The sequence below is a fragment of the Pteropus alecto genome, unplaced genomic scaffold (assembly GCF_000325575.1).
Source record: "Pteropus alecto unplaced genomic scaffold, ASM32557v1 scaffold61, whole genome shotgun sequence".
Lineage (NCBI taxonomy): Eukaryota > Metazoa > Chordata > Mammalia > Chiroptera > Pteropodidae > Pteropus > Pteropus alecto.
The window spans coordinates 15,743,267-15,756,059 of NW_006434835.1; the positions used below are offsets into that span (position 1 = coordinate 15,743,267).

Consider the following 12,793-nt stretch of genomic DNA (forward strand, 5'->3'; position numbering starts at 1 on the left):
TGGCCTCTTGTCCTGTGACAGGACTCAGACAGTAGGGGACCATGTGGTCCATGCTTCATTGGATGCTACTGTACACGAGAAGATGGGGGAGGAGGAGGGAAGGGCAGGGCTGGGCTGGTGTGGGATGGCAGGTGAAGAGGGGAAGGGATGGATCAGAGTGGAAGGTTGAGAACATTCCCAGAGGTTAGCTAGCTGGAGCAAAAGCCAGACAAGAAACCCTGGAACTTGTCTTCTGAAGGAATGCAGATGTGGGCGTTCCCAGGCATCCAGAAGCATTTGGGTGGGAGATGCATGCAGATTCAGAGGCCTGTGGGAGAGCCGACATGTGCACCTGACCCCCAGAGGTCATGAAGTAGGAGAACTCTGGGGGAAACATGATGACCTTTACTCTCTCTTTTCCAGATAAACTCTGAACTGCAGGTTCCTCCAACTCAGGTGTTCCGGATCCCCACCAAATCGAACCAGACCTGACATGGCTGCCGTGCGAGAGCCGACACTGGTGTTGGTGCCGGTGTTGGTGCCGGAGCCGGCACGTGTAACTGGGGAGCTGCAGGGCCCCCGCTGCATTGCCAGAACTGCCACCGTAGGGCCTGTCAGGGTGACGAGGAGTTACCTGTACCCTGCAGTCATGATTAAAGTCTTTAAAAAGTGGCTGAATCTTTTGAAAGAGGTTGGTTGGGTCCAGTGAGACATGGGCCCCTGCCCCATCTCTGTGTCAGGAGGGGTCTTTGTCCCCAGCCTCAGACTGCGGTGGGAGAACAGGCATGGTGCTGTGAGATGAGGCCCAGGCCAGTGGCTCCCTTGTTGGTGTCTGCGAGTAGAGGCCGGAGCTTTGGGGCAGCTCGTGGGGCCTTAAGCTTTCAGACTCTCCTTGGGCCTGCAGAACCCTTTTGGTGAGCTGTTGGGGCCTCCGGGTCCACCCTGTTGTGTCCCTGGGTTGTGGTGTGAGTCTCCTCCAGTGGTCAGCCTGGGCAGGTGGCTCTGTGCCTTAGGCCTGTGTTGAACCCTGGGCCATGAGGTCACGCAAAGGAAAAGTCAGAGAGGCCCGGCTAGAACCGAGTCTGCCAGCCTCAGAGCGCTCACTGACCCTGCACCCCCACCTGTCCTCCCGCCTGACCAACTGCAGACTTGTCGGCTCAGCGTTTGATTTCTTTAATTAAGAGAAAAATCACTCAAGAGAGGAAAATCAGTCCAGAGAAACCCAGCTCACGCGGACAGGGGGCAGTACTCCAAGTACAAACTCCTGGCTGCAACTGCAGGGGCCGGGAGGGCAGCGGTTGCCTGTGGGAGGAGGGGCACGGGAGGCGACACACTCTGTAAAGCATTGAATATGCTTTTCCAAACTCACTGCTCCTGGTCTAGGCTTGCGGGCACCCACCGGGGCAGAGGAAGCTCTGGGAAGCGATCAAAACCCACAGGCAGGGCAGGGACCAGGGGCTGCCTGGGCAGAAGGAGGAGCCATGTGGAGTGTGGAGGGCAGGGGCAGAGGCAGCCACCCCGCTGGATGAGTAGGAAGGGTCTGGCCCACTTCTGCAGAACAAAGACTGGTGCTATCAGCTGCCCTCACGAGATTATATTTGGGGGAGGGGAGGGCGATGCTTTTTGCTCATTCATTCTTTTGAAAGCTCTGGCCCATGTTAGGATTCTCCATTAATTTCATTAGAGGTCTAGTCCTCAGCTAGAAGGCCTGGGGAGGGCTTGGGGCAGCTTCCTCTGGAGCCAGGCCCCGAAGAAGGGTGGCGCCTCTGCAAGGTGGGGCAGACCCCGACTCCCACCGGCACCTCACCCCACGGGCAGGGACCAGAGGGGCAGGACCTGGCAAACAGCAGGCTTGGGGAGGTGAGGATGGGCACTGGGGTGTCGCTAGCCCGGTAAGCAGGAGACGGGCTCCTGGAATCTGAGGCCTGAAGGGTGGACACGGGGCTCCCCAGGCTCCCCAGAGAGACTGAAAAGTCCATGCCAGAGGAGGGAAGGACAGATGCACAAGCCCAGGAGAGGAGCTGCGGGGAGGCCAGGGGGCCTTCACGCCCCTAGAAGCTTCTTGACCATGTAGCCGGGGAGGCTGTAGAGGAAGAGGGCCAGCATGAGCAGCCCCAGCAGTGCCAGCACGATCTTGATGATGAGCCACTTGTACCGCGTGCAGATGAGGTACTTGATGGACTTGAGGGGGTTGAGGAACCAGACGAAGGCGGTGTCGGGCCGGCTGGGGGAGGGGAGTTGCGGTCAGGCAGCGAGCATCTCCCAGGGCACCTCATCCCCTCAGCCCTTCTAGACCCCAAGAGGCCCCACCATGGGCCCAATCCCAAAAACAGTGAGTGCTGGAGCCAGGGCGTGAGCCCGTTACTAAGCGCCAGGTTTTCCGCTTATACTCCCCGTCCTGTTTGCAGGACCCTCTAGCATCTCAACCTCCTCCCAAGGCCTAGATGGCCACTGGGCAGCCATCGGCCTCTACCTGAACACTGGTGGCCAGGGCGGCTCACTCCTTGAAGAGGAAGCTGCCACAGCGCAAGCGATTCTGATTATTAGGAAGCTCTAGTTAGCGGTTCATTGCATATGGTCCAGTCACTGTTCCCTGTCACTGATCAGTTTCTCGACCTCTCCCTTTCTGATGAACATAAATGGCCAAGAGTCTCAGGAGCCCGCCGCCCCCCGCGGCCTGCCCACCGTCGAGGTGCGACTGCTGCTCTACCTTCCTCATGGCTCTCTAAGCAAGAAGTGCTCGTCGAGCTTTACATTCTGTAAAGTATTGAACATGCTTTTCCAAACTCTTGCCCTGCCGACTCCTGGAGGACAGAGACCTCGGCCCCCGAGCCGTGCTCAGTGTAAGTGGGGCAGGGCAGGGCATGGGCGCAGGGCGCCTGGTTTCCATCCTGAGCTGGGCCAGGCACATAGCACCTGTTTGAGCCTCAGTTTCCTCACGTTTATAATGGGTTAATGGTGGATCCCACCTCCGGGTTAGCAAAAGGGTAAAGTGAGGCAGTGAGGGGTGAAGCTCTCAGCACAGGGCCTGGCACCAAGCAGGTGCTTAGCAAATGTCGGCTATTCAGATGCTGGCACTGGATCAAGCTACTTATTGTCTTCCAGTGTGGGAAAACAGGTCTGGGTTAGGAGGGGGCTGCTGCAGGAAGTATTCAGGACTCGCCGGCCAGTCCTAGCCAAACCCCTTCCCCTTTCCCTGTCCGTGTCTCGGCTTCTTCCTGCCGATGAAATTGGGTTAGTCTGTCAGGATGTCGCTGCGAGAGGACGTGGCGGTGCGTGAGGAGTGCTGGACTGGCAACTTGGAAACCTAGGCCGAGGTCTAGCTCTCCCCTAATCTGCTAGGGGCGCTGTGGTTGGTTACTTCACCAGGCAGGCCCCATATGTAATCATGTAAAGTAGTCATTTCCAGTTTTGAGAGTCTGGGATGCTGTTTGAAAGCTGGAAAGTTGCTCTGTGCGAGCTGCGTGAGCTGTGTGTGCACCGTGTGCGCGTGTGTGCGTGTTCGCATGCTGCCGAGCTCACGAGCCCCAGGTCCAGAGGAAGAAGGGAGGAGTACCAGACCCAGGAGGATGCCGGGCTCAGGCCCCAAGGATCTTCTTGACTAGGTAGCCAGGCACAGAGTAGAGGAAAAGGGCGGGGAGGAGGAGCAGCAGCACGAGCAGCAGCAGTTTGAGGAGCAGCCGGCGATATGTGTGCCACAAGAAGTAGTGGGCGGACTTGAGAGGGTTCAAGAACCAGAGGAAGCTTGTGTCGGGCCGGCTGGAGCAGCAGGTGGAGCAGAGGGAGCACGGAGAAAGGACACAGAGGGTGAAGGCTCAGGGTGTGGCAAGAGGGCCTGGCCAAGAGGGGGCCGACCCCAGGCTAAGTAGTTCCCAGGAAGGGGGAGAGGGGGCAGAAGTGGGGACAAGGAGACCAGAAGGTTCTGGCCCCTCCCTCCCATCCCAGCGTCCCTGGGACCAGCATGGCTGGGGCCTGGGCAGAGCGGGCACTCACTTGGGTTTCTCCAGGGGGTCAGGTTCGTTGCGGGCCAGGCCCACTGGATTCTTTTCCGCCTCTTCTGCTGTCAGAAGATGCAACTCCGCCTCCACCTTGCCCTGCGGACAGGAAGAGAACTGTCCCAGTGCCCGGGCCGGCTGCCGGCCCCTCGGCCCCTCGGCCCGACCCGGCCCGGCCCAGCACCCGAGCAGCGGCGGTGGTGCCCACCGTGAGCTCAAACTCATCATTCTCATTGCGGGCCAGGAGGGGCCACCAGCCTTTGACGCGCTTCTGCTTGAAGATAGAAACCAGAGGCACGTCCACCTCCCCTGTGGCCATCTCCATGGAGCACTGCTTGGCCGTCTTGGCGCCCCGTGGGAACCGGTTCAGGTCCAGCTCGATGGCCCCTGTGGCAACTTTGGAGTCAGTTCTGACAGACCGGTGGGCTCACCCTGTCCCTGCCTCTCCCCGCCCCGCTGCCCCCTGCATGCTGGGTCCCAGTGCCCCGTCCCAGCCCAGCTCTGCACCCAGGAAGTCATCGGCGGAGAAGTGGTCGGCGTCCCAGATCTGCAGGGTGAGCCGGGCTGGGATCTTGTATTCCGTCTCGTCCCAGGAGAACATGGACTCCTTCTTGGAGATGACGATCTTCTCCTCGGCAGCCAGGTAGTCGAAGGGGAAGAGGTAGCGCCAGTTGAAGTTGCCCTCGCCAGTCAGGGAGTGGTAGTGGACGTCTGTGTCCTGCTTGTCCTCCTGCTGGCCCTTCAGCCACCTGTGGGGCACCACCCACTCCAGACCTGCAGCCACACAGGTGGGGCCTCTCCCCACCCCACAGTTCTCCTTGTCTTCTCCCTCTTCTCCTGCACCCCAGGAAGGTGGGCTCGCCTAGCTCAGCCCCCACCCAACCAAGGACCCCTCACCCACCGAGGACCCCTCACCCACCCCCGCACAAAAATGTCACTGGACTTCTCCCCAGTGAAGAAGTCATCGTCCTCTAGGACCACCTCATCCGTGTTCCACACGATGACCCGTAGCTCGTACCTGGGCAGGGGGAAAGGCTGATCAGCAGTCTGGGAGGGGGGGGGTTACCCTAGGGCCTTGGGCAGGGGGCTGGAGATGAGATGACCAAGAGAAGTCCTGAGGACTTGGAGTGAGGATGGCCCGGGCAGGTCGGGGCTGAGAGAGCAGAGGGGATGGAGAAATGTTGGGACCCCTGGGGGTGTGACCGAGGGTCTGCCTGGCAGTGTGGCCACTGTGAGGGGAGCCCCAGGGGAAGCCAGTCTAGCTGGAACTCCGGGTCCCAGAGCACACTCCCGGACAGGGAGTCCGGCTCGGGGCAGGCAGGGGCAGGGCCCAGCTGCTGAGGGTGGCTGAGGCGAGGCCCAGGGAGTCGGGAGCAAGGGCCCCGTCTTCAGAGGCCGGAGGCTCCATACCGGATCTGATAGAAGTTTACGTTTCAGCCCAGCAGCTGGCAGTGAACACCCAAGGAATCTAGTTTCCTTTATGTCCTTGTTGCTGATGAGGATTTTCCCCCTTGACATGTAACCGTCGTTATAAATGAGGCAGTTACGTTCCAATCATTAGGAGTGAATTTGAGTTATCCACTGAGAACTGAAGTGTGGAGCTAAGCACTGGACCGCAAGCCCCCGTTACACAGTGGGTTGAGGTGTCCCCTAGTTATGGTCCCTGGAACGGAACATTTGTGGCCTCAGACCTGGGGCTATTCCAGGCAGAACTGTCTGCGTAACGTGCCCACCCAGTGCAAGATGGAAATGTGGGGCTCCATGTTAAAAAAATCATTAAGAATTTGAAGATGCCATCTTGAAATAGGCATGGGCCCCTCTGAGCTTGAGTCCCTGCGCGAAGTCATATGCCCGTGAAAGCGGTTCTGATGCCGGACATCGAGGGTGTCAGAGTTGACAGTGACTCGATGATCCTGTCACTTTACAGACGGGAAAACCGAGGATCAGGGAGGAAAAGTGACCTGGCCGGGGTCCATGAGAGGCAGCTGGCTTGGCTCCTGATCCAGTGCTCTTTCCAGGGCTCTCCTCAACCTCTTCCAGGCTCTCGCTCCTGCTCATCTCATTGCCAGGTGGTTTAAATAAAACTTGGCAGAGCTTAATGACAGCCTGGCGTGGGGACTGTCAGAGAGCAGAGCTGGCTCTCAGGGGTTCTCTGTCTTGCGTGTGTGTATGTGTGGGAACCCATATTTTGATGAAAGTCCATGGTGGGTGCTGGTGTGTACTCATGGCCCTCACTGACTGCACAGTGGGATTGTGGCTCCCGCCTCGGAAAAGGACCCGCCAAGGGCAAGCCCCACAACTCTCTGGATGGGTTGGTCTGTTACCATGGCAAGGTCACACAGTGGGGGCGGGATGCTGACTAAGGTGACCTGGGCTCTGTGGGGAACAGCACGGGGCGGGGGCGAGGAGGGAGTGGTGCTGGGTCCGAGCAGCTCACTTCTTGGGCTTCCGGGGGGAGATGTCCAGAGGTGTCCCGGGGGCTGGCATGTCCATGGGAAACATGTCCACCCACAGCTCCAGGCGGCCCTGAGAAAGAAGGGGTGTGGCAGGTCTCCCCGCAGACTTCTCCACTGCCCAGGGAGGCCAGCTCTCCTCTCCCTCCCAACCTTTGTCCTGTCAGGACTCATTTCATCAGTTTTCATCCTTGGGTGCCAGGAATTCCTATGACATCATCACTAGCCAATCACAGCTTCTGAGAGAAACATCCCAGGTCTCCACCCCAGGTGATATGGTTCTCGGTCAAGGCAAAGACATGTGCCACTGGAGTTATCATAGAGGGACATGGTGGGAGGTGCCACAGGCTTTGGGGAATGCAGCCAATAGCATGGGGGCCCATTTTATGGACCCAGGCCTGGACTCCCTGATCCCAAATACCAAAGAACCTCAGGCGAGTCACCTGCTCGATGCCAGGCTTGTCAGGGTTGAGCAGTGGCCGCGTCTCCACGTGTTCTGGCACCAGACGGCAGCCCACTCGGGGGATGTCCTCCCAGTGCCACAAGGCACACAGCGCCACGTGCTCCTCTGTGGGCCTCCTCTGACCTACGGGTGCCAGAGTGTCAGCTGCATACATGGGCTCAGCAGAAACTCAGGAGCAAAGAGGCCCCTGAGCCACCACTGATCTGCCCATCTCTGTTTTATGGTTGGGGAAACTGAGGCACAAAGAGATAAGTGGCTTGTCCAAGCTCTCGGCTGTCCCATAGGGCCCAGAGGGGTCTGTGTCCTTGGGTTTCCTTCGCCTGTGGGGCTGTGAGGTCAGGGAAGGCAGGAATCTACTTCCTGTCTCAGCACCCTGCAGGTGGCCAGCATAGGTCCTCCCGATTCTCTGGGAAGGGTCAGATGGGTGAAGGAGTTGGGAGAGTGCAGAGCTTGGAGCCACGTGGCCTTGGGCAAGTCACTAAACTCTCTGGGTCTCAGTTTCTCATCTACAGAATGGGGAGACCCTCCCTCGTCCATAGAGATGCTGAGAGGGAGAGAGAAGGCAATGAGCGGGCAATCGCTGTGTAGCCAGGGGAGGGCGGGCAGGGGCTGGGCAGGCAGGCGTGGGCTCTGGGCTGATGAGCAGAGAGGGTCACTCGGCCCCGGCAGCGGAGACCCCAGTCTCGGCCTCGAGGTCCCGCCTCAGGGAAGCACAGGTCCCTCCCTGGCCTCTGCCACCCCCGTGGCCGCATCTAGTGCTCCATTACCATTCTCGTCTTCGATCTCAGAGGGCCCCGTGAAGACCCGGTTGGACACCTTCACTCTCCCAGGGGGCCCAAAGTGGGGGCCGTCCACTTTGCCATCCTTGCAGAGGCGGGTCAGGATCTGGCTGGGCTTCATGGGGTCCCGCCAGATATTGTAGCCATGTCTGTGGGAGGGGCATACGGGCTTGGTGGGGCTCAGGTGGAGCTGGGCCATCCCCAGGCGGCAACTGGTTAAGTCAGGAACTGGACCCTGCCCTGGGCTCCAGGCTCAGCTGAGATGCTCCGGCTGCTGGAGCCTGGTCCCTCCTGCCCTGGGCTCTGGCCTCATGTGCCCAGTGTCCCAAGGATGAGCATCTAGTCTCCTCCTGTGCAGCCCACTCCATTCCCCTATGATGCCCCCTTCTCTGGAACCTCCAGGACTCCCACGAGGAAGCTGACAACCAGAGAGGTTAAGGGACACGCAGCCTGTCAGTGGCAGAGGCCAGCCAGATCCCCAGTGGACTCTTCCTAAAGCACAGTGCCTCTGCTTCCAGCCCGCTTTTCTCTCCTGTCCTGCTCCGCTCTCTCCTTGTCTTGGAATCTGCAGTCCTGACCCCTGAAGGCTGTGCCCAGAGCCTGTAGCAGTGGAGGCTTGGCTTGGGATGGAAACCGTAACATGTCTGTCTGTCTACCTTCCCAAACAACACACTCTGAATCTTGGTTTTAGAGTCGAGGTGCGGCAGGCTCACCCCGCCCCCCGCCCCACCCAGTCCTGCCCGGTCCCACGCACGTGGAGTAGGTCTGGGTGATGCCACAGGTGGCGCGGTGCTTGCTATAGAATCGGTTCTCCAGGTCAATCTTGGTTTCCCCAATGAGGTCGTCAGTGCCTACCAGATCCCAGTCGTACACAGCCACCGTCAGCATGGATTCCATGGGGAAGGAGGCCTCGATGTCAAAGGATCTGGCAGGGTGGGGGTGGGGAGAGGGGTTGAGGGTGGGGTACGGTGGGAGGTGGTCTGGGCTGGGAAAGTAGGGGCAGGGGTGGGAGGGCCACTAGGAGGACTCACTTCCCAAATACAGGGTTGAGCTGCTTGGAGATGTAGTTCTCCTTGTCACGGATGTCGGTCTTGCCCAGCCGGATAACGATGTAGGGGTCAGCTTTGCCGTTGATGTCTGCGGGGTGCAGGTCCGTGGCCTGGGATTGGGGAGGGTGCTCCTGAGCAGGCTTCCTATACCCTCACCTTCCAGCACCCCTGCCTTACTCTCTGAGGGTCCCAAGTTGGTGAAGGGCTGGAGCACTGGACCCGAGGCAGGAGACTTGCTGTGTGACCCTGGGCAAGTTACTGTCCCTCTCTGGGTCTTGGCCTCCTTCTCTACAAAAGATGGGAACTAGACCTGATAACCTTCCACACGCCTCCCAGTAGGGGGCTGTCAGTGTGCAGTTGCTTCGACCCCTCCTGGAGGGCTGGGAAACTCAGGGGAGGGGATGCGAGGGGAGTCTCACCCGGACCACATAGACTCGGACCAGCACGTTGATGGGGTCATTGCTGGGAATGCCCTGGAACATGCCGTAGGTGGGGTCGTAGCCAGCTTCCCGGGACATGTCCTCTGGGTGTGGCACTTTGTATACGCAGAGGGAGCCCTGCAGCAAGGCAAGCCGGGGCTTGGGCTGGCATGGGGGGCTCAGGGGCTGGGGCTCAGGGGCTGGGCCTCCCTCCGTGCCCGACCTTGAACCGGCCCACGATGCGCTCCTCCTCGGTAGAGCCGTCCTCGTCGTCCCCCGTCTTGCCCCGCAGCAGGTTGAAGGTATGCAGCCAGTCTTCAAAGTTGTCAAACTCGGACTCTAGCTCCTTGGGGTACACCTGAGCCAGGCCAGGCCAGGCCGTCAGGGGAGTGAGGCCTGTCCACTGGCCTCTCTCTGTCTTGTCTCATCTGCCACCTCATGTCCCTGGGTGGGGTCTGTCCCAGACCCTTACCTTAAGTTCATCGATCTTGGGTTTTTTCTTCTCAGAGGCCTCGGACCCCTGGCCGGGGCCTGGGCTCTGGGTTTTCTTCTTCTTCTCCTCCTTTGTGACCTTTGCCCTCTCCTTGCCCTTCACCGGCCCCTTCAGGCCTGGCCAGAAACAGAAAAGGAGGCCTTCTCGTCAGTTTGGGGCAGAAACGATGGAGCAGGAAAACTTGGGCTGGACACCCAGTTCTGCCAGTAATAATTTACTTTGCTAATTTCACTTGGCAGGTCTCTGTGTACTCATCTGTAAAATGTGGGCAATACTCCCTTTCACGCCTGACTCACACGGGTGCGGGACCCCAGTAAGATCTTGGGAGTGTGTACAAAGACCGTTATCGTGCTCCTTGACAGAGTGGGGCATGGACGTTGCTCACTTTCTTCTCTGGACTCAGCCTACTTGTCTAATATTAAGAGCATAGTTCTATATCAACATTTTCTAAACTGCATTTAGCGAACACCGGGTGTAGGTGTTCTTGAAATTCTTTAGAAGAAAGGGTATTGTGATCAAATAATTGGGGGAGATGTTTTATATTATATCTTCCTTCTAGGGATTTATAACATTTGCAAATTAAAGGCACTGAGAAGTCCTGCACCAAAAGACCTCTTTAACCCATTGGACCACAGAAGCCCCCTTTCCCTCCAAAATACCCATTAGTATTATCCCACTAAAAAGTTCTGGAAAATGCTGGATGAGATGAGCTCCAAGGTCCCTTCCAGCACTGATGTTCTGTGGCTTTAAATGTCTGTCAGTCACTGTGGTTGCTGAACTAGACAGAGTAAAAGCCACTCTGGATAAGGGCCCAGGCTTGTTCGCTGGTGCCCAGGGATCCCTCACGGTATATGCCCTTGGCTGCTGCACTTGTGCGGGCCCATGGGTGGGGGAAAGAGAAGCAGCTGGTGTGGCAGGCAGGGGAACCTGCATCTGAGGGCAAGGAGGGGGAGGCAGAGGTTCAGGGTTCTAGGGGCTCACCCTCAGTGTTGTCTGTCTCCTCCTTGTCCTCCAAGTCCATTCCTGAGGCCTCTTGCTGTCGAAGTTGCTGCCAAGAGATGTGAGGAGGGAAGGTGGGCTTCCTGTGGAGGAGCCTGTTGGCCCTTGTGGTCTCAGACCAGTCTTAAATACACTAGAAACAGACAAAAAAAAAACCATCACACGTTCTGCTTACGTGGGTTAAAAAAAGCTTATGGTGTGTACAAATTACTGTACTTAGGAGTTGATGATTCTTTAAATTGTGCATCATTAAAAAATGTAGTGCCCTTTAATGTTGCTTGTTAATGGTATTACTATTTGTTCATGTCAAAAAAAAAAGTATAACTTAGTAAGAAAATGTGCTTTATTTTCTTCACACCCTATATCTCACTTACTGGAAACTAAATCACCAGGTTTCAACTAAAGTGCCACCGCCACCTGGTGGCCGCCTGTGCAAATTACAGGAGCAGAGATGAGATACTAGGTAGCCTCTTGGAGCTCCAGCTTGGCCAACTTCGATCCAGGAGGTGATGGTGGGAGAAAATACTATCAGGTGTCCCCCAATGATCTGTTCTCCTGTTCTTGAGAAGTGTTCTTTGGCACACAGTCACCTAGTTAAATATGATCTTTCTCCACCTCCCTTGCAGCTAAGTGTGGCTATGGGACTAGATTCTGGCCAATGGGATAGAATGATAGGTGCGACTTCTGGAGGAGGCCTTTAAAAGGAAAGGAGTTTGCCTCCGCGTCTTCTCTTTACCCCTTCCTGAGCACTGGTGATAGCATGTGACAGCAAGCCATCTCTAACCGTACAGACAGATGTCGGTCACAAGGTGGCAGGATCTTGGTCCCTGCCACCATCGAACCCCATACAAGCCTTCTTCTCGTTCGCACCAATCTAGCTTGCTAGAGCAGCTCAGCCTGTGCTCTAACATGGATGGCAGACGCTGCACACAGCTTAGGTCACAGCAAGTGCCTGGGGAGACAGGGTGGCTGGATCGGCTCGGATGAGAAAGCACAACTACAGGCACATGTCCCTCCTGGTCAGCCCTGAGCTAGGCAGGCAGTGTGGAGGAGGGACAAATGAAGAGGAGAAACGCACTTTCTGGAACTGGTAGTCTGGCTCAGCAGACAGAACCCGCGTGCACACAACAGAAGAATGTTTCACAGCCACAGACCGAGACGGGTAAAAGAAAACAGTATGAAGATGGGCAAATATTACTGAGAAGTCATTGCTTCCCTTTGGTCTCTGAGCACATGTTTCTCCTCTTCCTCAAATATCACCTCCTCTATGAAGCCTTCCTTGACTCCTCCAGGCATTGATTTGCTTTTGTCATCACACCATACTGTATCTGTTTACATGTCCATTTTGCCCAGTACACAGAGGGCTCCTCAGGGCAGGTATGGCATCTTATCTTTTGGCTCCCATAGCACCTGGGATGGTCATAAGGTGGCAGGATCTTGGTCCCTGACACCATCATATATATTTAAGAGATGTTTGTGGAATAAATGAATGAGGACAAGAGAAAAGCAAGCCAGGGAAGGTAGACCGGACCGCCAGGCTAGGAAAGGTGAGTCCTGAGCTCGAATTCAAGGCCGTGAGACAAAGCCGTTCTTAACTCATGGAGTGGAGGAGCCAGCTCTGGTGGGGAGCAGGAAAGCAGTTGGACAGGAAGGCCTGATGTGGAGTTGGGGTTGCCTCCCCTCACCCGAGTCCCCCTTAGCCTCCAGCCCAGGCCCAAGGACTCACCTCCTTCATGGTATCAATGGAGGCGAAGTATTTGGACCACCAGTCCAGCATGCTCTCATCGGGCTCTTCCTCCTCCGGCTCTTCTGAGCTGCCTTTTTTCTTCTTTTTCTTCCTCTCCTTCTCCTCGTCAGCCTGGGGGGTTGGCCTAGGTCTGGAGACCTGCATACATCCCTGCACCCTGGCTATTCCCGGGGCTCTGGATAGTCCGGGGGTCCCCCATCCATTCTGACCATCTGCTTCCAGGGAGCCCTGGGCTCCAGGAGGCTCTGTGGGACCTCCACCGTCAAAGGGGAAGGGCCCTGTTTTGTGGAGGAGGATGCCATGGCCAGAGAGGGTTATAACCGGTCAACATGAGCCAATGGCCAAGGCGGGATTGACATTCAGAGGCTCTGCTGCCCAAGCAGCTCTCTCCCTCTGCCTCTTTGGAGGGGGTGCTGG

General features: G+C 57.3%; 2 protein-coding genes across 8 annotated transcripts in view; one reads left to right on the forward strand and one right to left on the reverse strand.

Moving 5' to 3' along the window:
- The window catches only part of DRC1 (dynein regulatory complex subunit 1), a 35,931-nt gene extending 35,280 nt beyond the window's left edge, over positions 1 to 651 (forward strand). For all 4 annotated transcript variants that reach the window (XM_015588118.2, XM_025045765.1, XM_006910296.3 and 1 more), the window contains one exon: positions 403 to 651. Coding sequence is in view for 1 of the 4 variants with exons in the window: in XM_006910296.3 (XP_006910358.1) it covers positions 403 to 471 (69 nt within the window). In the remaining 3 variants the exon portion in view is untranslated. The remainder of the gene's footprint in view (positions 1 to 402) is intronic.
- Positions 652 to 1,867: 1,216 nt separating this feature from the next.
- OTOF (otoferlin) overlaps positions 1,868 to 12,793 on the reverse strand; it is a 90,814-nt gene continuing 79,888 nt past the window's right edge. For 2 of the 4 annotated variants that reach the window (XM_006910297.1, XM_006910300.1), the window contains exons 32-46: positions 12,356 to 12,487; positions 10,612 to 10,678; positions 9,610 to 9,746; positions 9,361 to 9,495; positions 9,138 to 9,275; positions 8,701 to 8,828; positions 8,424 to 8,594; positions 7,658 to 7,818; positions 6,871 to 7,013; positions 6,412 to 6,500; positions 4,894 to 4,992; positions 4,482 to 4,723; positions 4,183 to 4,361; positions 3,973 to 4,073; positions 3,541 to 3,738 (exon numbers count right to left, since the gene is read on the reverse strand). In XM_006910297.1, the coding sequence (XP_006910359.1) occupies positions 3,558 to 3,738; positions 3,973 to 4,073; positions 4,183 to 4,361; positions 4,482 to 4,723; positions 4,894 to 4,992; positions 6,412 to 6,500; positions 6,871 to 7,013; positions 7,658 to 7,818; positions 8,424 to 8,594; positions 8,701 to 8,828; positions 9,138 to 9,275; positions 9,361 to 9,495; positions 9,610 to 9,746; positions 10,612 to 10,678; positions 12,356 to 12,487 (2,103 nt within the window). In that variant the 3' untranslated portion in view covers positions 3,541 to 3,557. Of the gene's footprint in view, positions 2,204 to 3,540; positions 3,739 to 3,972; positions 4,074 to 4,182; positions 4,362 to 4,481; positions 4,724 to 4,893; positions 4,993 to 6,411; positions 6,501 to 6,870; positions 7,014 to 7,657; positions 7,819 to 8,423; positions 8,595 to 8,700; positions 8,829 to 9,137; positions 9,276 to 9,360; positions 9,496 to 9,609; positions 9,747 to 10,611; positions 10,679 to 12,355; positions 12,488 to 12,793 lie in introns of those variants that run through there. The other 2 variants (XM_006910298.1, XM_006910299.1) reach the window with 2 other exon arrangements.